The following is a 26,795-nucleotide window of genomic DNA, read 5'->3' on the forward strand; positions in this document are numbered from 1 at the left end:
AAAACAAAAAGCCACCTCAAACTTACAAAACAGACTTAAGCTTTATACATGACTTTATATTGTATCTACCTACTTACCTACGACCTAGTACCTCTTTTTCAATTCAGTACAAGTTACTCACTATGTTCCTCGTAGGCACAAGACTGGGAATATAGAAAATATAGGTAGAACTGCTCTCTCTCTCTCTCTCTCTCTCTCTCTCTCTGCCTTCCCCAGGATCATCACGATCATCTCTAAGGAGTTCGATAATTTCTAACAAATGAGAATTCAAGGGCGGGCCGTACGCAGCCCAGACCAACAAGCCCAAGACCTAGTGCCACAGCCATTCCTCCGCCACTGGTTACGACTGGGGGGGCGGGGCCTGCCCGCGACGCACGTGGCGGCAGGGGGGCGTGGTCACTCCCGCGTAGCTCGGGCCTCTGCTGTTGCGCCTGCGCGCCTCGGTCCGCTCAAGGACCCGTATTTAAAGAGACAGGTAGTCCGGGCGTTCCAGCCGTCGTGGGCTTGCCGGCCGCCTGTGGTGGGGGTGACGCCTGGACGAGAGGCCTGCGGCCGAGTGCCACCACCGGAGAGGCCGGGGAAGGCAGGTGAGGGGCGGCGCGGCTTGGCGAGGCGCGGTGTGAGGAGCCGGAGCAGCCCCGGCTCCTCCCCCCCGCCCGCCCGCCCGGGGGCGCACCCTTCGTGACGTGGCGGACCCACGCGAGGTCCGCGGCTGCCGTCGGACCCCCAGGGTAGCGCGCGGGGGGCCGCGCCACGCTGGGCGCCCAAGTCGGGGGAACCCTTGCGGGAGGTTCTGGCGTCCGGGCCGGCCGGAAGGCCTCGGGGTGGGGCGGGGGTGGGGTGGGGTGGGGGAGCGGCCTGGGCCCGCCTCGGGGCCGGGCCGGGCCGGGGGGGGGGGGGCGGCCGGGCCCACCCCAGCCTCCGCTTCCACGTGGCCCGGCGTACCCCCCCCCCCCCCCCGCGCGGCCACCGGGCTCGCGCTCATCCCGCACCGCGTCCGGCTCCCCGGCTCGACCTCCCAGGCCCCTCTTCGGGCCCGCCGACCACGACCGTGGCGCCTCGGCCTGGGGAGCTGCGCCCCCACCCGCACGTCCCGCACCCGGCGGCATCGTCGTCCTCAGGCCCAGCACCCCCGGGGAGGGTGTAGAAAGCTGGGGGGAAAAAGGAATGGCCTCAAGTTTTGGGTCTTCCCGGAGGGAAGCCGCGATGCTCCGCCCGGGCCGGTCCCCGCCGCCGGCTCCCGATCCTAAATACAATAGCCCCGTTTTACCTCACAGCCGGGTGCGGGCTGAAGAGGATAGTTAAAACTAGAACTTTTTGAAGAATGCTTTTAACCCATGACTGTGAAAAGGTGTAGCTAGAGTCACTTGTTTCCACTTGGATGGACCCCTCCGTCCCTACGATTCTTAATGTTCCCCGATTCAAGTGGCTGAACTAAAACAGGTTAATAACACCTAGGGAGCCTCTGCGGAAAGGTAACTGCTTCACTGTCGAAGAGCTAACGCTTACTGAGCCTTTGGTGTATGCCCAACTCTATTCTAACGGGTTTACTTGTAGAATACCACCACCTCTGGTATTAGGTACTATTCTTACTCAAATTTTATAATCGAAGGAATTGAACGGAGAGGTTAAGTAACTTACCCAAGTTGCACAGCCACTATTATATCTAGGGAAGACAGTCTCGTTCTAAGTTTGCTTATGCCTGTCAAAACAGGGCTTCTGTTTAAATCACAAATCTCTACAATGATTTGATTGCTTACTGAGAATGACACATGTGATACACTTCAATTTTTTTCTTGGTGATTAAAAAGAAACTTCAGGATCTTGGTAATACTTAAAAGGTCATCATCCATTATAACAGTCATATGTTGGTGGCCTGAAAAATTTTATGTTATTTGGGTTCTCTTTGTGTGGTTTATTTACTAGGTATATTTGTGTGCACTGTTTTGGAAACTAGGTTTTCCTGCGTTGGAACCGTTCTTTTCATCCTAGGAGATGGATGTTTAACGCCCTGGGAGTGTTTGATTAGTCAGCATAGACTGGATGAAGTTCTGGCCTTTGAGAAACTGGAAGCCTAGCTTGTCCTGTCTTTTGTCTCCCACGCTTTTGTGCAGCTATATGACTTTGGCTTTCAAAATCTTCTTCCCACAAAACCTCCGTGCACTTGGCAGGAAAGAGCTGTGTCTGCTCCGAAAGCAGTATCACTGGCCTGAAATAAGACAATTCAGCCAGTGGTCAGAAACTGCTCTGCTTCGTGGGCACTCCCTTTTCCAGAGAAGAAAGCCTGTTCAGTCATTCCAAGGAGGCCATTTGAGACCACTTGCCACCCACCTTGTTTTCTTGCCAGGCTCGCATGTGGGACTCTGTAGTGGCCCCTGTGAGATGGCCGAGCAACGGTTCTGTGTGGACTACGCCAAGCGTGGCACCGCCGGCTGCAAAAAATGCAAGGAAAAGATTGTCAAGGGCGTGTGTCGAATTGGCAAAGTGGTACCCAATCCCTTTTCTGAGTCTGGCGGTGATATGAAAGAGTGGTACCACATTAAATGCATGTTTGAGAAATTGGAACGGGCTCGGGCCACCACAAAAAAAATTGAGGACCTCACAGAGCTGGAAGGCTGGGAAGAGCTGGAGGACAACGAAAAGGAGCAGATAACCCAACACATTGCAGGTGGGGATAACACTACTTTCCTTCTCACTGCTGCTGATAGAAAAGGGGCTGAAGAGTGTAGACCCCAGCCCTTTCTTTAAAATGTTTAATTTGTAAATTTTCAATTCTTGGAAGAGTGACAAAAACAAAAGTAGTTCAAAGAATATTTATTCTCTTTAAACAGTAATCAATGAATAGTTGATACAATTTGGGTTCCTGTGCTTCTCTGCACACACACACACACACACACACACACACACACACACACACACACACACACACACACACACACACACGTAGGGTCCCCCCCCCCAAACTGAGAGTAAGTTGCATCCATCATGGTCCTTTACATTTAGAGAATTCAGTATGTGTATCTTTAAATATGCTTTTATGTGGCTGTAATAGGGCTGTCGACTTCAGTGAAGTTTCCTTTGGAAGCTGAGCACCACTAACTCAAGTCTATACTGCTAGGGAAGATGGGAGAGTGGGGGATCATGGTTTGAGGACAGCTCATACATAAATGTTTAGGAGAGTCCCACTCAACCAAGGCTGGGTATGGTGGTGCTTGCCTGTTAATCTACCTGTATGGGAAGCACAGTGTATGGGCACAGTGACACACATCTTTCATCTCCAGTGACACAGGGAAGCACATGTAATAGGACTACAGCCCAGTCGTCTGGGCACAAAAGGAGACCCTACCTTGAAAATAACCAAGGAAAGCTGGGCACACTAGTGGTTCACACCTGTAATCCTACCTGCCAGCCAGGGCGGGAAAGTCTATGAAACTCTTATCTCCAATTAACCACCCAAAAACCATAGTGGAGCTATGACTTAAAGTGGTAGAGTACTATGATAGAGCAAAAAAGCTCAGGGACATCCCCCAGGTCCTGAACTTGAGCCCCGCCACTGACAAAAAAAAAAGATAAAAGGGACTAGAGGCATGGCTCAAGTGATAGAGTTCCTTCCTGCCTTGTAAGTGTGAGGCCCTGAGTTCAGTTCCTAGTACTGCCAAAAAAATTTTTTTTTGGTACAATACTTAATAATCTCTATACTATTTAGTCTATTCATTGAATAATATTGTTAATTGCGTTCTCTCTCTCTCCCCTTCTCTCTCCCTCTCCCTCCCTCCCCCCCTTCCCCCCAGTATAGTATCCCAGTGTAGGAGCAGATTACAGTCACAGGTGTCATGTCTCTTTGGCTCCTTTTAGTCCAGAACATTTCCAACATTTTTTTTTTTCTTTTTTTTTGGGTCCGGTCGTGGGGCCTGAACTCTGGGCCTGGGCGCTGTCCCTCAGCTCTTCAGCTCAAGGCTAGCGCTCTACCACTTGAGCCATAGCGCCACTTCCGGCTTTTTTCTTTTTGCTTATGTGGTGCTGGGGAATCGAACCCAGGGCCTCAGGCATGCAAGGCAAGCGCTCTACCACTGAGCCACCTTCCCAGCCCCATTTCCAACATTTTTTATGACTTTGACCTTTTAAAGACCAGGGTTACTCACCAACACCCTCTTTTTTTTTGTTTTTGTTGTAGTCCTGGGGCTTGACCTCAGAACCTGGGTGCTGTCTCTGAGTTCTTTTGCCCTACAATAGTGCTCTACCACTTGAGCCACAGCTTCATTTCTGGCTTTTTGGTGATTAATTGGAGATGAATCTCATGGACTTTCCTGCCTGGGCTGGCTTCAAACTTTGATCCTCAGATCTCAGCCTCTTGAGAAGCTAGGATTACAGACATGAGCCACCAACTCCTGACTCCAACATCCCTTCTTATTTATCCACCTATTATCTGTGTAGACTCATTAATTACTTCTTTTCCCAGTGACCTGTAATTTATAGTTGTACCTAATTAATTTGATAATCTTGTATTTGGATAGTTTTCAAAGCCCCTGTAAGCTGGTTTCTGTGTCCTATAGAGGTTCATTCTTTTTTTCTTTTTTTTTTTCCTTTAGAAAAAAAGACTGGCCTTGAACTTGTCATTTTTCCTGCCTCAGTCTCCTTATTGCTGGGAATACAGGTGGATATCACCATCTCTAGTACATTCTTTTCTTTAAAGTTGCTTTAGTACTTAAGTACTCAGGCATCCTAAGTCTTATGCATATGTTGTAAGCCTTGGGATCAGCCATTTGTCAGAGGAGTCTGAGTTTCTGTTAATGGAGAATGGTAGTAGAAGTCAAATTCTGGATTCTGAGTCCTCATTTTCATGGATTATCTTCGCTCCTAAATCCTTTAGGTAGACAAATGTAAAAATTATATACATATTTATTCATAAATATACAACATATTTATAGACACATTTGTATGTAGGTGCATATCTGTGTTTATAGATAAGTATAGGAATCTTATTTCCACTACTTCTAAATTCATTTATTCCTCTGATCTTCAGTACCTGTAATGTAATATTTGTATTTTCAATTAAGTTTACTTCTGTTCACTCTAAAAATGGGTATTTTTCCTTGTTCTTCGGAAGATAATAAGACCTTCAGGAGAGAACTCTTTATTTTCGATGTATGCTTCATTCTAGAGCTCTCCATCCACCTTGCTCTGCGTGGCCTTTTGGCATTAGTCCTTGTTACCTATGGAACCCATCTCCTGCAGAGGAGAGTTAAACTGTCACATGACTCATCAACAGCTGGAGTTTTTCATGCTCTAATCTGATACTTGCTGTTCACCTGTACACTGGGACCTGGGTCCCCAAGTTTTACCTATCAATTGTGATGGCCAATTTCCCCCAAATTGTTATTTCTCGAGATAATTAGATGAGGCAGAGACTGTTGATGAAAACTTAATTTACTGGTAGAGTCAAGTGTAACCAGGCCTTTGGTCCTCAGGATAGCCTGCCTTCCTCACTGCCTAATGCCTTTCACCTGTTACCTCCATTCAGAGGACCTGCCAGCCTTGGGGCAGCACTATGCTTATTTACCAGGCAAGATGCTAAGAGCACTTCAAAACACCTTTGGAAATTTCCTTAGCAATCTTTCACTTAAAAGATATTTTTCCCTCCTTTGGGGGGTCTTGCAGATCTGTCTTCAAAGGCAGCAGGCACACCAAAGAAGAAAGCTGTGGTCCAGGCTAAGTTGACAAGCACTGGCCAAGTGGCATCCCCAGTGAAAGGTGCTGCAGTTACCACCAGTACCAATCCCCGGAAATTCTCTGGCTTCTCAGGTAAGATGTGGTAGAGCACATTAGCTGTTATTATCTTCCTGTGGGACTCTGTTTTAGCTAACCTCAATAAGTAGACAGTGATAGCTACTTCTCAGTATTCCACTTGGGAGACATCTCCTTGCACAGCTTCCGCTGTAGCAGGAAGATGTTTGTTAGGTCAAGACTTTGTCCCCTTGAAGTTATTAGCTGGGTCAAGCAGATTTTTATAACCTGCCCTTTACTTCCTTGTGTTTTGTAATGAATGTATTTTAAGAAGTTGTATCCCTGAACTTGCCTGAGTGGAAGTGAAAGTGTGGGAGAGAAAGTCCATGTCATGCATGGACCATATCCCTTCATTGCTCTTAGCTCCTGCAGCATATGTGCTCAGGTGATTGGAGTGTGTGGGGGACATGCAGCAGGAAGGAAGGAGGAAGGTGAAGGCAGGTAATACAGGCTAGTGGTAGAGCATGTGCACTTACCAGCCTCTGAATTCAAATCACAGCTCCTAAAGGGTATGTTATATCTCTTATTGGTATCTTTTTTTTTTTTTTTTGGAGGGGGTCTGAACTCTGGGCCTGGGCACTGCTCCTCAGTTCTTCAGCTCAAGGCTATCACTCTACCACTTGAGCCACAGCGCCACTTCCGGCTTTTTCTGCTTATGTATTGGTGAGGAATTGAACTCAGGGCCTCATGCACACAAGGCAAGCACTCTACCACTGAGCCACCTTCCCAGCCCCCTCTTATTCGTATCTTAGGAGGCTAGACAAACAGTGAAGACTTAAGTTTTCTTTTTTTACTGCAGACATACTTATAATCATACACATACATGTATGGTGCATGCTTCTTTTATATTATATAGATAGTTATGTTTTTTTGTTTTGGTTTTGGGTTTTTTTGTTGGTCTTGGGGCCTGAACTCTGGGCCTGGGCGCCCGCATCCCTCTGCTCTTCAGCTCAAGGCTAGAGCTCTACCACTTGAGCCACAGCGTCACTTCCAGCTTTTTCTGTTTATGTGATGCTGAGGAATCAAACCCAGGGCCTCATGCATGCGAGGCAAGCACTCTACCACTGAGCCACCTTCCCAGCCCCGATAGTTATGGTTTTTTTTTTTTTTTTGGTCAGTCGTGGGGCTTGAACTCTGGGCCTGGGCACTGTCCCTCAGCTCTTCAGCTCAAGGCGAGCGCTCTACCACTTGAGCTACAGCGCCACTTCCGGTTTTCTGGTGGTTTATTGGAGATAGGAGTCTCACGGTCTTTCCTGCTTGGGCTGGCTTTGAACCGCGATCCTCAGATCTCAGCCTCCTGAGTAGCTAGGATTACAGGCGTGAGCCACCAGCGCCCGGCTAGTTATGGTTTTTTTTTTTTTTTTTTTTTTTATTTAGAGAATATTAGTTTCTGTAATCAAACCCATGTAGATAAGACCTTACATATTTAATACAGTGCGTTTACCCCTGTACAAATGGAAAAAAATTAAGTTTAACATTTCTAGACCAATATGGCTATTAATTTCTGTACAATGCCAACTTAACACGGTAAACTGGGATACTTTTTCCAAATGTGCTGGATGTCTAATTTTGTTCAGATGACTGCAGAACCTGGAAAAGCTGTTGCTGCTATTGATGCATAACATACTGCTATTATTGGTCTTTTTATATAAATATAAATATATATATATACATATAGTTATGGTTTTTTATAGACAGGTTTCAGGAAAACTTTTCCTAGAGTCTTTCTATGGACAGGAGTTGAGAAGATTAGGATCATTTGGGTAATAAAAAGCATTGGCCTGGGGCTTTTATTTGTTCTTTAGTTAACAAAAGGAAGTACTTACATTAGACCCATTTTATGAATGAGGAAGTCAAGCTTCAGTATCATAGTAGAGTTAGTTTTGCATTGACACCTATTTAACCCCAGTGCCTGTGTTCTTTTACTACATTCTGCTACTTGCTTTACTGTTTGAGTCATTCTTGTGATTGACTCAGTTGAAGAAAATAATGAAAGTAAAACTTTGGACTTAAGCTGTTTGGGGAATTAAAGAAGCTTTGGCCTTAAGTCAGAAGAATAAAGGCTTGGTGCCAGCACTAAAGCTTGACAGCTTGAAGCTGGGAGCAAGTCTTCACCTGTCTGAATCTTGTGACTTCATCTGTGAGTCAAGGTGGCACCATCTGCCTTACCTTCCCATGTTCTCAGGAGGACTGAGGGAGACAACATCCAAAAACGAAGCCTGACTGTGGAGAATTTTTATTGTCCTAATCTAATGAATTTGTTTTATTATATTTAAACAGGGCCTTAAAAATATATTATTAATTTTTTGGTACTGGGGATTGAATTCTTGGCTTCAAGCTTGTCAGGCGAGTACAAGGCCACTTGAGGCATATCCAAGTCCTTTTTAATTTTAGCTTGTTTTTTAGGTAGGGTCTCATGCTTTTCCTTGGATGGTTCTTCCCATGGTCCTTCTGCCTCCCCTCCTGAGTAGTTGGTATTACAGGTATGAAACATCATACCCGGCCATTCCATTTTGAGAGAGTCTCAGCTAACTTTGGTTAAGATTGACCTCAAACAGTCCTCTTGACTCTGTTTTCTGAGTAGCTATAGTATAGGTGTGTAGCAATTTTTATTTCTAAACTCTGAGGCTTATTTGTTGTCTAACAGTAGGCCAAAGAGAGTTAAAAAAAAAAAAAAGCCCAGGTGATAATAAGGTAAGCATGATTCTGGAAAATCATTGGTCTTGGGGTTGGAATTTGGAAGAGTTGAGAGGAACAGCACCACTTTATTCTTTTTTTTTTTTTTTTTTTGTCGGTCGTGGGGCTTGAACTCTGGGCCTGGGCGCTGTCCCTCAGCTCTTCAGCTCAAGGCAAGCGCTCTACCACTTGAGCTACAGCGCCACTTCCGGTTTTCTGGTGGTTTATTCGAGATAGGAGTCTCACGGTCTCTCCTGCCCGGGCTGGCTTTGAACCGCGATCCTCAGATCTCAGCCTCCTGAGTAGCTAGGATTACAGGCATGAGCCACCAGCGCCCGGCTACCACTTTATTCTTGTAACCTGGCTGAACACTGTTGCTTGGAAACTTTGTCCTCTAAGATCTGATTTACACTCCAGGTCAGAGATGATAATGGGTTTATAATTTATAAGGCCCAGACAAACTTGTATCAGCAGCCAGATTGCTAATGGCTCTGCTTTTGCTTTGTAAATGGCCACAGAGAGTTGAAGAACTCACTACAGTTATACATAATTAGTTTTAAGCATCCGAAAAATGCTGCTTGTTATCTACCTTTTATTTTGACTATAGAAAGCTTGGAATGGGGAGGGACAGGAATGTTGGGAGTATACCAGAGACACCTGACGATCCTTGGCATCCTTCTCCTGGCTCTGCCACCAAAGAAGTGCATGATCCTGCAGGTCGTCTGTTCCTGTTTGTGGGTTTTCTTGTCAGGAAGAGGACAGAACTTGTTAGCTCTGTTATCCATGATAGTAGAACCCTCACATCAAATAACACATCATTTGAATTCTTCTTCTTTTCTCATCCCAGCTTTACAATTGCTCTGGGATACAACTAACCACTTTTGACATACATTGAGTCCTGTTCCTCTATAAAGTAGACACACAAACAGGTATACTTCAGTCTGGTCTTCAAGCTATGAGATTTTGTGAAATTACTGGACCTCATTTGCTTTTTTTTTTTTTGGCAGAGGTGAGAGACCAAACTCAGGGCCTGGCACTTGCCATGCAAGTGCTCTTCCACTGAGCTAAATCCCAACCTCCATTGCTTTCTTTTTGTTTTTGTGGCCCTGGGGTTTGAACTCAAGGCCTCACTCATGCTAATCCTGTCCTCTACCACTTGATCTCTATCTCCAGCTGACTCCATTTCTTCTTCTTTCTTTCTTTTCTCTCTCTTTCTTTCTTTCTTTTATTGTGTGCTTAGAGTTATGTAAGTCAGGTAAAGAGTACATTTTTGGTTGTTTTGTTTTTTGATGGTTGTGGGGCTTAAACTCACGACCTGGGCGCTGTCTCAGAGCCTCTTTACCACTTGAGCCACAGCGCCACTTCTGGCTTTTTCTGAGTAGTTTATTGGAGATAGGAGTCACATGTACTTTCCTTCCCAGGCTGTCTTTGAACCACAATTCTCAGATCTCAGCCTCTTGGCAAGACTGCATTTCTTTTTGGACAGTATCACTCCTTCCCTCTCCTAGTTTTTCCCTTCTGTCTTCACTCATAAATTGTATAGTTCTTTTGTATAGTTCTTTTTTTTTTTTTGGTTGGTCATGGGGCTTGAACTCTGGGCACTGTCCCTGAGCTCTTCAGCTCAAAGTGAGCAGTCTACCACTTGAACCACAGCATCAATTCCAGTTTTCTTGTGGTTAATTGGAGATAAGAGTCTCATAGAATTTCCTGCCTGGGCTGGCTTCGAACTGTGATCCTCAGATCTCAGCCTCCTGAGTATGTAGGATTATAGGCATGAACCACTGGTGCCCAGATGTATAGTTCATGTTTTTTTTTTTTTTTGAGGGTCCGGTCGTGGGGCCTGAACTCTGGGCCTGGGCACTGTCCCTCAGCTCTTCAGCTCAAGGCTAGTGCTCTACCACTTGAGCCACAGCGCCACTTCCGGCTTTTTTCTTTTTGCTTATGTGGTGCTGAGGAATCGAACCCAGGGCCTCAGGCATGCAAGACAAGCACTCTACCACTGAGCCATCTTCCCAGCCCCATGACTCATTTCTTTACCTGTATTGTGGATGCTGTGATATTACTCCCAAGGTAGAGTATATGCCAAGGAGAAGCAGAATGTTGATTGTTAGTTTTATTCCTTCCCAGAAAAGCAAAATCATCTCTCTCTCTCTCTCTCTCCAACAGCTAAGCCCAACAACTCTGAGCAAGACCCCTCGAACCCTACTACTAAGACAAGCCTGTCTTCAAGCAGATGTGACCCCAAGCACAAAGATTGTCTGTTAAGGGAGTTTCGGAAATTGTGTGCCATGGTGGCTGACAATCCTAGCTACAACACAAAGACCCAGATCATCCAGGACTTCTTGCGGAAAGGCTCAGCAGGAGGTGAAGCCAGGAGCATCCTGGATGGGTTCGGCTGGCTTCCAGGGCATAGGAGCATTTACAGGGACCTATGATTATTTTAATGCTCTTCTATTATCTTGAATTGTTAATTTTGAACAGTTGGGCCCCTATATGGTTTGTCACCAGACCCCACAAATAATAATGTAGCCAGTTCCACTTAGTACTTTAGCATTTTTCCCTCAACAGGCCAGAAGAACCTACCCACTGACTAGTAGGAAAATTTAGTGCATATATATATATATATATATATATATATATATATATATATATATATATATTCAGTCCTTGTGAATCTCATGCACATTTGGAATAGAATATCCCATCCAAATATTTCTTATTCATCTGACAACCTTTTTTAAAAAAATTATCTTTAAGTAGTTGTAATACTGAGCTTCTTTGTTGTTTTTGTTTTGTTTCATTTTTTTGCCAGTCCTGGGGCTTGAACTCAGGGCCTGGACATTGTCCCTGAGCTTCTTTTACAAGGCTACATTCCCAATCCTCATCTAATAACTTGTTACTGAGCATTTGGAATGTGCTTGTTTGTCACTGGGGACTTGGGTCTGCCCAGAGGAATTTTTCCATAGACCCAGTGTGAGGCCAGCAACCACCAAAATCTACTGTACTGAGTTGGGCAGAGTACTGTGGGAACATAAGCCATGACAGGTCTCTCTCGGTCTATGCTTCAAGTTTGTATGTTTACTTGTTCAAGCTCTATTTCTCAAAAAGGCTTGCTTTCTTCTGTCTCCAGATGGCTTCCACGGGGATGTGTACCTAACAGTGAAGCTGTTGCTGCCTGGTGTCATTAAGAGTGTTTACAACTTGAATGATAAGCAGATTGTAAAGCTTTTCAGCCGCATTTTTAACTGCAACCCAGATGACATGGCACGGGACCTAGAACAGGTCAGAGGGAGGGCAAGACAGGCCACATTTCCGGTGGGGTTCTGCCAAGCCAGGTACCTGCAGCCATTTTTTTAAAATGATTGTCACACGCTGTTTTAGGAAACTAAAACTTACTTAAGCAAGTTTCTGTTGGGGGAGTAGCTGAATGTGAGTCTAAGTTAATTTGATAAATGTTTGAAGAGAAGTCTAACCACTCCAGGTCACCTTTTAAAAGGACCTATCTCAAAAGTCAGAATTTAAGACTTCCTTTTCTCTCTTGGGGTTCTAATTCTGGAGTCTGATCTGATGTCTTTTAGTTCAAATTCCTAAACAGGAATTACACTGGCTTAGCCCTGGATTATTTCTCTGCTCAGCTAAGGCAGGTGGAAAGATCCTATGTAGCTAGCCAGGTCTCTTCTAGGTGCTCAGTGGGCAGGTATGTTGAGCTATGATTGAAATCTCTTGATTCATCTTCAGTTCTGAGGTCTTAGGGGGATACATTTGACCATCCTGGGGTTGCAGCAGTGCCATTTTGGTTTTTGGAGACAGGGTGACGTGTCAGAGACGATCAGAGTCTTCTTTGAGCAGAGCAAGTCTTTTCCCCCAGCTTCCAAGAGCCTTCTCACCATCCAGGAAGTGGATGAATTCCTCCTGCTGCTCTCCAGGCTCACCAAGGAGGATGAGCAGCAGCAGGCCCTGCAGGATATTGCCTCCAGGTGCGGGAGCTGCCCCAGGCCAGCCACACCCACTGGGGGTGAGCCTGAGGAGTGATATCACTTGGGAAGGAAGGTTGAGGTGCAGAGTTCTTCAGAGATAAGGTTAACTATGTGTCATCTCTTTAGGTGCACAGGTAATGACCTCAAGTGCATCATCAGACTGATCAAACACGATCTGAAGATGAACTCGGGTGCAAAACATGTGTAAGTAACTGCTCTTCAGACAGCCTGAGCCATTGACTTCCCTTGTTCCAGATAAGACTTGAGTCCTCATTCTACTTACTTTCTATAATCCTGTCTCCACCTCCCTTTTCTCACACGGCTATTGAAAATTTGGAATTTGTTTAGAATATAGAGTGGTTCTCTTGCCTCTTCTAACCCCCTTCTCTGCTAAGGCTACATCCACACAGGCACAGGGTTTCAAAAGTCTGGGTTTTCTGAGTTTTTTCCTCCCATGAAAGTCTTTTTTTTTTTTATTATTTTTTGTTGGTTATGAGGCTTGAACTCAACCCCTAAGCTCCTTTGCTCAAAGCTAGCACTCTACCACTTTGAGCTATAGCTCCACTTTCATTTTTCTGGTGGTTAATTGGGGATAAGAGTCTCAAGGACTTTCCTGCCCAGGATACTTCTGAACCTTGATCCTCAGATCTCAGCCTCCTGAGTAGCTAGTATTACAGACATGAGCCACTAGTACCCAGCTTCATGAAAGTCTAAAGACAGTAAAGCATACTATTTCCTTATAGATTAGACTTTCTCCTCTCTCAAGGGTAGACTGCTATCCAAAGCCATAATATCAAATGCAGACATTTGTTTCCTTGCTTCTCTCCCCTGGCAGGTTAGATGCTCTGGATCCCAATGCCTATGAAGCCTTCAAAGCTTCACGTAACCTGCAAGATGTGGTGGAGCGGGTCCTGCTCAATGAGCAGGAGGTGGAAAAGGAGCCAGGCCAGAGACGGGCCCTGAGTGTTCAGGCCTCACTAATGACACCTGTGCAGCCCATGCTGGTGAGAAAGAAACACTTCCCTGTCCCAACCCTGCTGCCCGCCTCTCTCTATGTGGCCTGTCCCTTGGGGAGATAACTACTGCAGACTGACAAGGGGATGAGGGGGCAAGAGAAAGGGAGAACAAGATGCAGCGGATTGCTAAGTGGGGCAGTGAAGACACTGGGAAAAAAATGACCAAGTATAATAACCTGAACCCAGTTCTCAGCTTTGCCACCAAAAACCTGTACAATCTTAGATGAGTTGCTCAGCTTCTCTTGATCTTTAGTTTCCTTGTGGAAATGGATGAGACTCTCTGAAGCATCTGCTAAAACGGTTTGTCATCTTACCTAAATACAGAGATGTGTTTGGGAGCTTCTGAAGTTCTAGGACCTGCTCATAGCAACTAAGATAGCTCACAGTTGGCAGAGCCAGGCTTCCTACAACAGAGTAACTGAGGAAGGAAGAAGCTTAAAGAATGAAAATTCACTTGGACAGAAATAACTTCGGTCTCTCCATTTCATAAGAAAGGGGATTTCCTTTCAGATATTTGTTTTCCTATGTGACACAACCTACTGCATGGGCTACCATGCGTGCCTGCCTGAGGCCCTTAGGGTTTTCTGCTGCTGGATGGTGCTTTTCAGGGTTTTTGTCTTGTGTGTTAGAGGGTCCTTGTTCTTTCCCAGTTAGGCACGTGGGACAGTCATCGCTGAAGTGGGAGGTGAACTGTCCATTCCAGAGACAAACCTTCAGTTACCTGAAGAAGAGGCCTGTCTGACTGTGGAAGAGTTCTTACTGGAGTCTGTTCAACAGGCTGTCATTTGAAAAATGGCATAGGTTATATAGCTTTGTGGCTTAACATATAGGCCTTGAAAGTAAACCTGTATTCAAATCTTGTTCATGTTAGTTATTAGTATCCCTAGCTGTGTAACCTTAAGTAAGTGCTTAAGTTTTCTCATCAAGAAAATGGAAACATCGATATCATATCAAAGATGAAATGAGAAAGCCAAGTATGTTGGTGTACTTCTATAATCCTAGCACTTGGAATTGAGATAGGAGGATTATGGGTTTGGGACCAGCCTAGGCTCATAGCAAGACCCTGTCTCAAAACAACAGTAGCAAAAAAAAAAAAAAAAATGTGTATGTGATCTGACAAGAACCCCAAACATAGCAGCAGCTAATTGTTTGAGTCAGGTGGCAGCCATATGTGCATAAGCACCCTTGTATCTGGATGGCCTGTCTTATCCATCTCTGACTTTGGTCACCCTGACAGCCTGACCTCCACCGCCGGCACTGCCCCCCCCCCCCCCCCCCCCCCACTCCTAGTCCATCGATCTACTTCCCTGTAACTGACATAATCTTATTCTTTTGGGAATGGATGAATAAACTTTTACCTTGTGGATATTGTACACACACCGTAATGTGTGTGTGTGTGTGTGTGCCCTGTTTATCTTACCTCCCCAAATCTAACGTGTGTGTGTGTGTGTGTGTGCCCTCTTTATCTTACCTCCCCAAATCTAACACGTGTGTGTGTGTGTGTGTGTGTGTGTGTGTGTGTGCGTGTGTGTGTGCGTGTGTGCCCTCTTTATCTTACCTCCCCAAATCTTTTGTGCTTATGGATTTAATATCAAGCCATATTCCTGCAAGAGCCTCAATTGTTGAGAAAAATTTAAGTCCTATTTCAGTGGAATTTTATTTGCTTTACAGTAATAGCGTTTTCATCTTCCTCAAAGAGCAAGCTCCTGACAATCCTGATATAATTGTAGAGAATCCATTGTCCTACCCTTTCCATTCCCATCACCCCTTTAACATCCTCCCATGAGCATAAACTATGGGCAGTAAGTCCCAGGACCCATTCCCATCTTAACCAGCCCAGCTATGGGGATCAGCAGTCCTCATTAGAAGCCTTCAACCTTTGCCAGCTGCCCAGTGGCTCATGCTTATGATCCTAGCTACTCAGAAGGCTGAGATCTGAGGATCGTAGTTCAAAACCAGCCCAGGCAGAAAAATCTGTTAGACCCTTGACTCAACTAAACTACTAAAAAAGCTGAAAGTGGAGCTATGGCTTAAAGTAGTAGAATGCTAGCCTTGAGCAAAAAAAGCTCAGGAACAACACCAAGGCCCTGAGTTCAAGCCCCAGGACCAAATAAAACCCAAAAAAGTCTTCAGCATTCAGCCTTTGCTTTCCCTACCCCAAGGCTGAGGCCTGCAAGTCCATCGAGTATGCAATGAAGAAATGTCCCAACGGCATGTTCTCTGAGATCAAGTATGACGGCGAACGAGTCCAGGTCCATAAGGATGGAGACCACTTCAGCTACTTCAGCCGCAGTCTCAAACCTGTCCTGCCTCATAAGGTATTATCCTACCCACCAGCTCTGCCTTTCCCCTGACTCTCACTAAATCAACAGTTCCACACCCCTTCCAGCTCTGGTTCGTAATAGGGAATTAATTTGTTAGTTGTCAAATGGATAAATTCATTTCTAGAGTCTTCGAATAAAGGACTGCTCAGCAGGGGCAGCTCGGAAGTGTAGACATGGGTTAATCTGGACAAAGCTCCCAGATACCTATTTCATTGTGCTATCGGGACAGTGAGCTCATTTGATCAGATGCTTTGCAGACCTTTGCTGTTTCCTTGTCCATGTTTTCCCTCTAGATAAAGGTTTATGCATAGCGAATGTTGGCCTCTTGTTCATTAGTTTGGTCAACACAGTTATCAAATGCTATATGCACTGTTGTAGCTAGTTGGGCATATCACTAAAAAAGAAATGAACAGAAATTCTGGCCTTCAGGAAGTTTTTAGTGTGCTATGAACACAATGCCTTTGGGACATCTGTGAGCCTGATTCCTGCTCTACCAGTATAGGGGTAAGAACCTCAATCCTCAGCTCCCAGGGCCACACCTTAGAAATAACCTCAGGGGAAAGCCCCTGAAATATCTAGGTCAAGTAACCTGTGAGTAAATGGCATTCTTGCCGTTTCTACTCCTTTTTATTGTAGCTCTGACTCAGTTTGTCCAAGTCCCAGGGTCAAGAGAATCTGGTTTTGTGGTGCACTAGCGATGAAGGTTCCAGCCACTGTTCCAGGTGTTAAGAGAGCTGTGTAGTAGCCTCATGGAGCTTTAGTGCTGCTAGTTCACTTGTTCTGTGGGGCACTGTGAAACTGCTTGGGAACTATTCTGTTGGGATTGACATCATTTAGCCACCTCTTGTGACCCAGGAAGCTTCCTTAGCAAAGCTTTCCAGCATTTATCCTTTACCAAAATTTTTTCATCCTCTTGCCTTTCCAGTGCCGTTGCTTCTTAAAAAGGTGGGCAGGCCAAGTGCCAGTGGCTCACACCTGTAATCCTAGTTACTCAGTAGGATGAGATCTGAGGATCACGGTTCAAAGCCACCTCAGGAAAGTCCATGAGACTCCAATAAACCACTCACAAAACCAGAATGGCTCTGTGGCTCAAGTGGTAGAGTGCTAGCCTTGTGCTGAAGAGCTGAGGGACAGCACCCAGGCCCAGAGTTCAAGCCCCATGACTGACCAAAAAAAGTTGGGCAAGTAAGGAGTGGCATGGATGGGCAGGCCTTTCTCCATCCTGCTGCAAGTGTCCTGGGCAGTGAGCACCTATGTGCCTCTCCCAGGTGAGAATCTGGGCCACAGTTGGGCCATCTGGACCCCACTGCTGGAATCATTTGGCAGGGACTCTGGTGGTGTAGTGGCACCTCTGTTGAGCAGAAGATTAAGTAGCTCTCCCTTTATCTGGAAAAATCCAATTCCAAACAACTTCTTTTATTCTGAGGATGGCTGAGGATTCAGAAGTCTTTTTCGAGAAGGCCTTACTCACATTGCCTTCCTGTTCCTGAGGGGTTCATCTCTTTTCTGTTTCCTTTCCAACCAGCCTGTTCTCCCTTTTCCCTTAACCTATAACACCTCTCCCTCCCACATTTGTCTAACCTTCCTCTCCATATCCTTCCCTACATGCTCACAGTTTCTTTCTTCCTTTTCTCCCTCACTGTGCCTCTCCACAGCCCATAGAAAGTAACCAGGCATGCACTGACCTCTTCCTGGGTCTGGACAGTGTTCTAAAGCAGATATCCAAGGCCCACACAAGACGTGTTTTCCACATGAGCTCAGCCGCAGAACATTGCAGAACTTTCTGGGGTCCATTTTGATCTCCATGGATTGTTCATCTCTCACCAGACCTCCTTTCCTTCCAGGTGGCCCACTTCAAGGACTACATCCCCTTGGCTTTTCCCGGGGGCCACAGCATGATCTTGGACTCAGAGGTGCTCCTGATTGACAACCAAACAGGCAAACCACTACCCTTTGGGACTCTGGGAGTGCACAAGGTACCAGCTCAGCATATTTGTGTAAAATGAATGATCATACATTAACTATCAGTCTGAAAAGGGAAGAATGTATAACTTAGGGTGCGGCTTATTCCTTTTATCCTTTTTAAAAAGATCAGAAAAAAGAAGCTATTAGGAACTTAGAATTGAGTTGGTTTCCATGTGGAACTGTGTTAGGTTTCTGTCACCATTACAGAATAACCTGAAATGGCTAACTTATAAAGAAAAAGGTCTACCTTGACTCATGGTTCTATAGGTTCTAGTCTAAGATTAATGGGGCTCATTGCTTTGACCTAACAAGGCAGCGCATCATGGCTGGAGCATATGGCATATGGTGAAACTTCAAATGTCAACACCAAAAAATTTTAAATTCCATACATACATACATGAGCCTGAGTGATGTAGAGAAGCTCACTCTTAGCTCCTTGTTATGTTACATCTGCTGTTTCCCTGTCCTGAATATTGTGAAAATCTGCCTCACAAAAAGTAGACGGTGCCCCAAAAGCAAAGGTAAAAGTTAACATATTTAAGTGATAAAGTGCAAATTTGAAATTTGTTGAAAAGTAGCACCATGTCTTTAGTGGAAGTTGGGTGTCATGGGAAATAAATGAGCCAAATCTCTGCAGCATAGCAGAGCCCTGTGCTTCCTGAGCATTTGAGGTTTCTCCTCAATGACAGCCTCCTTGGAACCACCTGCTCACCAGTGCCAGAGGTCTACTAAATAGCAAGCATTACTTGCAAGTGCCTTTGTGGCCCAGGTGCTTATGACACAGATAGACTTCCATCCAAGCCTCCCCTTTTTTCATGCACTCTGTGTACTCATTGCCTTGTTTTCCTTTACAGAAAGCTGCCTTCCAAGATGCTAATGTCTGCCTGTTTGTTTTTGACTGTATCTATTTTAATGATGTCAGCTTGATGGACAGGTGAGTTGCATAGCATGGGGGGTGAGGGGCAGGGCTGGGGATTGAATTCAAGACTTCCCCTGTGCTAAATACAGTCTGTCATAGAGCTACCTTCCCCTGCATTTCCACCCCTGCATCCAGTCCTGCCTAGTATCTTTAAGCCAAGAAACCTGTTTAAAGTTTCTAGATTGTGAGTATAGAGGGTTTCATTTGGGAAAGAGGGAAGGGGAGACGCAAACATATGCTTTTGTGTCCATGAGCACAGGTACAGTTGCTACAAGTCAATTCCCCATTCATCGAGAGGAAAAGGCCAATCTTTGAGAGCTTAAATCTTGGAGAAACCCGAGTCCCCAACAAAGTCTGCTAAAGCACAATGGACTGTTGAAAACAGATAGCTTGTGAGCAAAGTAGGGTCTTCTGTTTTTCTACAGTAACACCTGTGTGATCATAAGAGGAATGCTTTTTAGTCAAGGGGTTTGACTTCAGAGTAGGCAACTACAGAAAGCTCCCGATGGTGGGGCTGTCTTGGGAGAGAGCTGGCAGTCTTGGATGAGCTACATCCAAAGGTTTGACTCAAGCAGCTGGTACTGGCCATTTCCCTACTCAGACATGTCTCCCTACCTTCACTTCACTCCTACAGATTGTGGAAGCAGAAAAAGAACACATGGGGCTGAAAATGGGATTTGGCTCCTGAGGCCCCTCTCGGCCTGCTGACAAAAACTAGCCAGCCTTGGCGTTGGGGTGAACTTAACAGTCCTTTTTCAAGCAGGACCAGAATCCACACTGTGGGCTAGCGGCCAGTTGTCCCTTGGTGCAGTAAAGAAGTAATATGAACTAGCTGTGTGCCACAGCTCAGTTTTCCATCTTCAATGTGATAGAGCCCCGACAGCAGAGCTGTTACACAGGGGAGCTTAGTCCACGCAGACCTCCTGAAGTAGCACTTTTGTCATTGCTTCCCACTCAGGCCTCTCTGTGAGCGGAGGAAGTTTCTTCATGACAACATGGTTGAAATTCCTAACCGGATCATGTTCTCAGAAATGAAGCGAGTCACAGTAAGTGAAGACCCTACCCTGGGCAAAGGAGTCCTTGGGTTTAGGTTGAGATAGTGACTCTCACAAGGGCTGCTGATACCTGTCTTTGATTCATAGACAACACATGCATGTTATCTGCCCTGTTTCTCAAAGCCATAGCAGCTGTTCATGTCAAAGCTAGTATTTTTAGTGGGCTCTTCTCTAGTGTGCAAGCCACCTTCTCTGTTCTCACATCAACCTCAAAATCTCTCCTGTTGTCTTCAGAAAGCCTCTGACTTGGCCGACATGATCAACCGGGTGATTCGGGAAGGGCTGGAAGGGCTAGTGCTGAAGGATGTGAAGGTAAGATGGCCACATCTTTTGCTTTGTCCTGCTCTTGTCCTTTGCCCTCTGCTTTTCCCATCCTGGCCAGGAGATGGCAGTGGCATCTGTGGTGGCTGGGGGTAGAAGCTGACAGGGAGCCTTTCTAGGGCTGGACCAGGGGTATCCTGGATCAGGGGTATCCTGGATCAGGAGGATGTGTTTGTATGTCTCAGTGGATCCAGTACACAGCAGTATACATGCAAGCTCTCCCTCATGGAATGTGTGTTCTAATTAGGTCTCTCTCTTGCATTCCTTCAGGGCACATATGAACCTGGAAAGCGGCATTGGCTAAAAGTGAAGAAAGACTATTTGAATGAGGGGGCGATGGCCGACACAGCTGACCTAGTGGTTCTTGGGGCCTTCTATGGGCAGGGGAGCAAAGGTCAGTGACATCTGTCCCTGCAGTGGTACTCCAGAAAGTAGATGTGAAAACAGGCTGGCCTTCTGCTGCCTTGATCTGACAGCATAGAGTTGTGACTTCCCAGGCCCTAGAATCTGAGGCCCAACCTAGTCCCAAGTCACCTGAGACAGGGACATCTATAGGCTCCGGAACAGAGAAGGTAGGTACAAATGTTTGGTGCTGTCCTAAACAAGGAAGTGTTCCCCACAGCGTGTTCCTAGGACCTGACATCTTTCATTTTGGGGAGAATCTCCTGACTGGAGATGATACTGGGTCTGAAGATCTAGTATTTTCAAATAATCAACGATGTTCCAGGCACTGTCAAAATCACACAGGAAATGTAGTTCAGAGGTAGAGTGCTTGCCTGCCTAGCATGTGCTAAAACCTAGGCTCAGTCCTAGCACAGCAAACCAAAGGAATCAGCTAATAAAGAGGTAGACCCAAGAGATGAACTCTGGCACTCAGATGTCAAGTGCCAGACCTTTCCTCTGGCCATACTTCATTCCTCTCCCCTCGCAGGTGGCATGATGTCCATCTTCCTCATGGGATGCTATGACCCTAGCAGCCAGAAGTGGTGTACTGTCACTAAGTGTGCAGGAGGCCATGATGATGCCACACTTGCCCGCCTGCAGAAGGAGCTAGACATGGTGAAGATCAGCAAGGTGAGACAGGGACCTGGTCGACCCTGGTCCTGTCATTCAGCAGCTTTATTTAGGGGACTGCAGATACTTGTCTTGCTAGAAGGGAGAGGTCTGTTGGCTGTGGGAGGATGATTAGACCTCTGAGTCTTAGTATCAGCTTTGTGGACAGTGATCCACAGTAGTGTCCAGTAGGCCACAGCAACTCCAAGCAAAAGGATCATATTGGAAGGGTCAGCATTTTTAGTCAGGTAACATGTCACAGTCCCATTGCCATAAGAGGTTTTTGACCTCCTTTGGAGAACAGCTCTAAATAGTGTCTTTTCTTCTCTAGGATCCGAGCAAAATACCCAGCTGGCTGAAGATCAACAAGATCTACTATCCTGACTTCATTGTTCCAGACCCAAAGGTAACAACCCTATGGCCTGTGGTTTCTAGATTAGTTGGCAAGTTTTATTATACCACAGAAAAGTTATCCTAACCTCACTGAACATCCACCCAGAGTGGGGGGGGGGGGGGGGGGGTTGGATAATTCAGCCATATGGCAGGCTTCAGGCTGATGATCTGGCACTGAGGAATCCCCAATAGAATGTACCCATTCCTGTGTCACAGAAGGCCTGCACTTGGAAGGGACTGGTTACAGGACTAAGACATGAACCTCCTAGAGCTGCTGCTTTAACAGCCATTGTGTTAATTACAGCTGGTAGGCAGTGTTTCCTTCTTAGCCAGAGATGACTTGCCTGCTTTACTCCTGATAGAAAGCTGCAGTGTGGGAGATTACAGGGGCAGAATTCTCCAAAGCCGAGGCTCACACAGCAGATGGGATCTCCATCCGATTCCCTCGCTGCACCCGGATCCGGGATGACAAGGACTGGAAGTCTGCCACTAACCTCCCCCAACTCAAGGTTTGAGCCAGCTGTTAGCTTGCCTGTGTGTCCTCCACCCCACTGGCCCTGGACATCTGACTTCTCCTTTCCCCTACCCAATGGAGACAGCAAGGGCAGGCAGTTAAGAGGGGGACCAAACTGGTATTACGACAGAGGCTGTGGCAAGAGGTGTTCTCCCACCAGCTTGCGTTTCTCAGCCCTTGGGCTAGCCATACCTATGGCACAGGAAGCCTCCTTATGAGGGATTGCCCTCATAAGAACTAAGGTCCAGTTAGGCATGGTGGCATATACCTGTAATAATGACAATCAGTTGACTAAGGAGAATCTCAAGTTCAAGGCCATCCCTGGTTACATGAGATATGTGCCATGGTTCAAACCTAAATTCCTAAGCCACTGTGATCAAAGGATCATAGTTTGAGGACAGCCCAGGCAAAATAGATGTTGACACTTCAACTTAATCAATGTTTGGGCACAGTGCACATGCTATCCTTATACCCAGGCAGAGGATAAATAGGATTACAGTCCAAGCTGGCCTGGGCATAAATTGGGATACTACTTCAAAAATAACCAACCCAAAAAGGCATTGGCAGAGTGGCTTAAGTGGCACAGCACCTATCTAGCAAAAGCTAGACCTCAGTTCAAATCCCAATTCCACAAAACAACCCTAAGATCTAGAGGAGACTCACCTTCTTGTTACACTCAAGTTAACTGGGGTTTGCACCAAGGAAGTCAACTCTATTTTTCCCTGGTCTTTTTCTCACTTTTTTTGGTGCCTGGGCACCATATCCCTTAGCTTCTGTACTCAAGGCTAGCACTCTACCATTTGAACCACAGTTCCACTTTGAATGTTTTCCTGCCTGGCTGGCTTTGAACCCTGATCCTCAGATCTCAGCCTCCTGTGTAGTGAGGATTATAGCAGTGAGCTGTCAGTGCCAAATATCTTTCTGACCTCTTTGTTCCCAGCCACTTGTGTCTAAAACAGGCCCTCCCACACTGTGAGGGCAGTCTGGGAAGGGAATGGTAACACACCCAATATTCTCTTCTTAGGAACTCTATCAGCTGTCCAAGGAGAGGGCAGACTTCACTGTAGTGGCTGGAGATGAGGGGAGCTCCACTACAGGAGGCAGCAGTGGCGAGAATGAGGGCACCTCTGGATCTGCTGCATCTCGCACGACTCCCAAAGGCTCCCCCAAAAAACCCTCTACCAGTGCCAGGAAGGCTGAAGGGAAACTGAATAACCCCAGCAGCAAAAATGGTAAGGAAAGGGGCAATGTAAAGTGGGAGGTAGAGGCAGAGACTGGAGGCAAGAGTAGGACCTAGTGTCACATTCTAGTTCAGACCATGTGATCATTCCTGGTGTGTCTAGCTACAAGCAGAATCTTCTGCTAGGTGACAGGTTTTCCTCCTTCTCAGCCATGCTTACAGCAAGGAAGGACCTGGGCTCCTTTTGCCCCAAATTTCAGGGATCCTTATTGGCAGTCCTTATCCTCTAGTTACCGTGCACTCTCTCCTGTAGGCAACAGGCCCGCTACAAAGCCTTCCCCTGTGAAATTGGGAGCAAATCCATCCCTAAAGTTTTCTCCAGTGAAAGTAGGGGAGAAGAGGAAAGCTACTGATGAGACCCCATGCCAAACAAAGGTGAAGGTAAGAGCAGTAGTACACAGGCAGGCCCAGGGCTTGGGGGATACTAGCTAAAGTCCTTCCCTCATACAGCTACTTCTCTAATACAGGCAAGTAGGCCAGCAGTGCTGCTCCTCCACCCTGTGCCTTCTTGTTGCCTTGCAGAGGCGCCCCGCCAGCCAGCAGCGAGGAAGGAGAGCTGTGCCAGCAGGCAGGAGATAGAACCTGGCCTACCAGGAGAGGCTTTGGGGTCTACCCAGCTGTCAGCCCCAAGTCACAGTATACATAAAGTGAAGAAAGCTGAGTCTGGGTGTGGGGTACAGCAGTGTGAAACTCAGAATGGGAGCAAGCATTCCAGCAAGGAGAGCGAGCACATGCTGGTGTGGCAACTCTTGAGAAACCTTTTTTTCTACTTTTCATTCTTCAATTTAGCACCTACTGAAACCAGGAACTAAGTTAATACTCTCCCCAGGGAGCTGCTAGCCCATAAGGTTGATGGAAGTAAACATCACTGCATGAGGACTACACCCCCCACTCTGCCCAAGATTACTAGCACAGCAGTGAGATGACTCTGGGTCTGAGCCCAGTTCCCAGCAGACCAGTGAAAACCATTTCCAATTCTCTTCCTCTCCTGAGGTCCTTGAACTTATCCCCAGTGATGAGTGGGACTCCTAGGCCCTCAGTCCAGCTAGCCAGGCAGAACGTATTGTCTTCAAGGATAGCACTGAGTTGAGGGCACTAGGTCTTAGCACCCCTGGATAAGAGACATGTCCTTTTCTAGGTCCAGGTCCCAAACATTAAGGTACATCCTCTCCTTTTCTGCTAAATGGGAATGAAGGAGGGTATCAGTTCCAGGCTACTTGGAGAGACTGGAGAAAGAGGGTATCCATGTCTGCAGCTTTTCTCCAGTAAAAGCTGCTGCATCCTAGTCCCTCAGCACCCTCCACCTCTGGCTTTCTAATCTTTCTGTCCTGTGCTCGTGTGGGGAGACCCCCACATCAACCCCTACCTGGATCCCTCTGCATTTGCAGGTGCTACTGGACATCTTCACTGGGGTGCGGCTCTATTTGCCACCCTCCACACCAGACTTCAGTCGTCTCCGGCGCTACTTTGTGGCATTCGACGGGGACCTGGTACAGGAATTTGACATTGCCTCTGCCACACATGTGCTGGGTAGTGGGGACAAGAACTGCAAAGCCCAGGTGGTCTCCCCAGAGTGGATTTGGGCATGTATCCGGAAACGGAGGCTGGTAGCTCCCTGCTAGGACTGTGCTCTTTCCTCTCCCTTAGGCCTTCCTCTTCCACTAGGCAGCCCGAGGCTCAGGCTGGAGGCAGGTAGATGGGGAGCAGAGGGGGTGGGCTTTCTTCAGTGCATCTTCCAAAGCCCTCCAGCAGCTCTTCATGGTCTCTTGGACCAGGAATTAGTTGTCGGGGGCACCACAAGTGAAGTCAGTTTCTCTTGCTGGTTGAAATAGATCTTTAAGATCAGGGAGCTGGTTTTACCTTTGTCATTTAAAAAGCTGAGTTTCCTGTTTTATGGTTTGGGGAGTGAACTCGGGTTCATGCATGCCAGGCTGGTGCTCCACATTTTTTATCTCGCAATACCTGTTCTTTCTCTGCCAGCTTCCCCTAGTTCTCCTTAGTGACTACAGGGTGAAGAATGAGCAGTCTTCTCTTTCTTGTCTGTTCCTTTTCACTTCCAGATGCATTTTTAAAACTATATAAATGACTGCCCTCACAAATGATTCAGTCTGACAAAACTTGTATTCAGCCTGGCCCTTTTGCCAAATGAACCCTCATCTGAAAAAACAAAATGAACTTTGAAGACTTTGTTCTCCATGCTGTTCCTCAGTACAGGGGAGGATCCTAGCCTAAAAGGAGGAACTGGCCTGGGGTCAGAAATGCAGTCTGTGTAGAGACAATGGTGGACACAAGATTGGCCCCGCCTTGAGTGCAATTCACACCTGAGGATGCTGCTCACCAAGACAACTACAGTAGTGATGGCTGGTACATATTAAGAATGAAAAGAAGACAACTTGTGTAAACAAGCACTATGCACAGATGTTTTTGCAGTAATGTCCTTAAGTCTGCACTGTTTAGCAAAGAGCCACCAATGTGTGGGCTGCCAAATGATGGCTATACAACTAGCACACCTGAGGAGCTGGAGTTCGATATGAACCCAGCTTCAAGTAGTCACTGGTCAACAATGGGCACTGCATGTAGTCTGGCCATTTCAAGTCAGAGGTGTGAAATGTAAGCTGTAACCTTAGGCACATTGCCTACCATCAGAACATCACATCTTGCATCTTCCTGCAGCATGGCAGGAATAGGCATTGCTCCTAAACCACATTGTGGCTGTCTGTGACCTCAGATAGGTAAAGCAACTGGCATAACCTGACAGTTTATCTAGTGTTGGGGAAATCTGTATGCTAAGATTACAGCCTCAACCTGTACCTGTACCTGTTGTACACTTACTAGGCCAGGAATGACTTCAAGGTCCAGGTGGTGCTGACTCTTGAGAATCATTGTTTTTGCTTAGCACCAAAAATCTGTAGGCTTGTCTAGTCCCTAGAGAGACTTGGCCTCTTCAACACTGGAGTAGGCCTGTAAGATATATGGAGCCACACTCAGCTAAGACAGTACTCTGCTAAGGAAGCTGCTTGCTGGCTAAGGAAGCTGCTTGCCAGTCAGCTTGGAGGCCAACTTGGATTGAACTCACACCTACTGTTTAAAACACGGGGGGGGCGGGGGTGGGGGTGGGGGTAGGGCACAAGGAAAGATGGGGGTGACTTGAGTTTTGGGGTAGGCACCATTTAGAATAGGCCTAAAGACATTTTTTACATTTTTAGTCTATTCTCTGAGGAGACAAAAGCTGCTCCTTCAAACCGTTGCCTATATAGATTTCCGTCCCCCTCATCAACCTCCCCACGCCAAGCAACTAGCCAGGTAACAACAGAACAAGGCTCTCCCCTCAGGTCCTGTCCTTGTGGCTATCCTAGACCTAGCCCCCTTGTCCTCTCCACTTGCTCATATTCATCCTTCGATCAAGGGGTCTTTCTAGCTGCAGGCTATCTTGGTTACAGAGCTCAGCTCCTTGGCCTTGCTCTGCCTCACTTGGTGTTAGTTCCAACACATGTTAACACATTTCTTTCTAGTCTGAGGCATATAGACAAAGTCTATCCAACCCTAAGCAACATCCTA

At 46.5% G+C, this 26,795-nt stretch overlaps 1 protein-coding gene across 4 annotated transcripts; it reads left to right on the forward strand.

Annotated features, from left to right (window-relative positions):
* Positions 1–463: 463 nt before the first annotated feature.
* Lig3 (DNA ligase 3) lies at positions 464–26,299 on the forward strand. Of its 4 annotated transcripts, none has more exons than XM_042694004.1 (20): positions 464–587; positions 1,958–2,668; positions 5,659–5,802; positions 10,627–10,824; positions 11,591–11,742; positions 12,271–12,437; positions 12,564–12,641; positions 13,273–13,441; positions 15,616–15,771; positions 17,622–17,753; positions 18,597–18,676; positions 19,620–19,707; positions 19,951–20,028; positions 20,308–20,431; positions 20,969–21,111; positions 21,422–21,496; positions 21,846–21,992; positions 23,022–23,229; positions 23,491–23,618; positions 24,626–26,299. In XM_042694004.1, exons 2-20 carry the CDS (start codon positions 2,044–2,046, stop codon positions 24,857–24,859), a joined length of 3,126 nt encoding a protein of 1,041 aa, XP_042549938.1. In that variant the 5' UTR covers positions 464–587; positions 1,958–2,043; the 3' UTR covers positions 24,860–26,299. The 4 variants fall into 4 exon arrangements, with proteins under 4 accessions (XP_042549938.1, XP_042549932.1, XP_042549947.1 ...); XM_042693998.1 differs by having other exon boundaries at positions 1,993–2,668; positions 23,488–23,618; XM_042694013.1 differs by lacking the exon at positions 24,626–26,299 and adding an exon at positions 23,760–24,611.
* Positions 26,300–26,795: the final 496 nt, after the last annotated feature.

This window comes from Dipodomys spectabilis, unplaced genomic scaffold (genome assembly GCF_019054845.1).
Source record: "Dipodomys spectabilis isolate Male_0828 unplaced genomic scaffold, ASM1905484v1 ptg000004l, whole genome shotgun sequence".
In the NCBI taxonomy this organism is placed as follows: Eukaryota; Metazoa; Chordata; class Mammalia; order Rodentia; family Heteromyidae; genus Dipodomys; species Dipodomys spectabilis.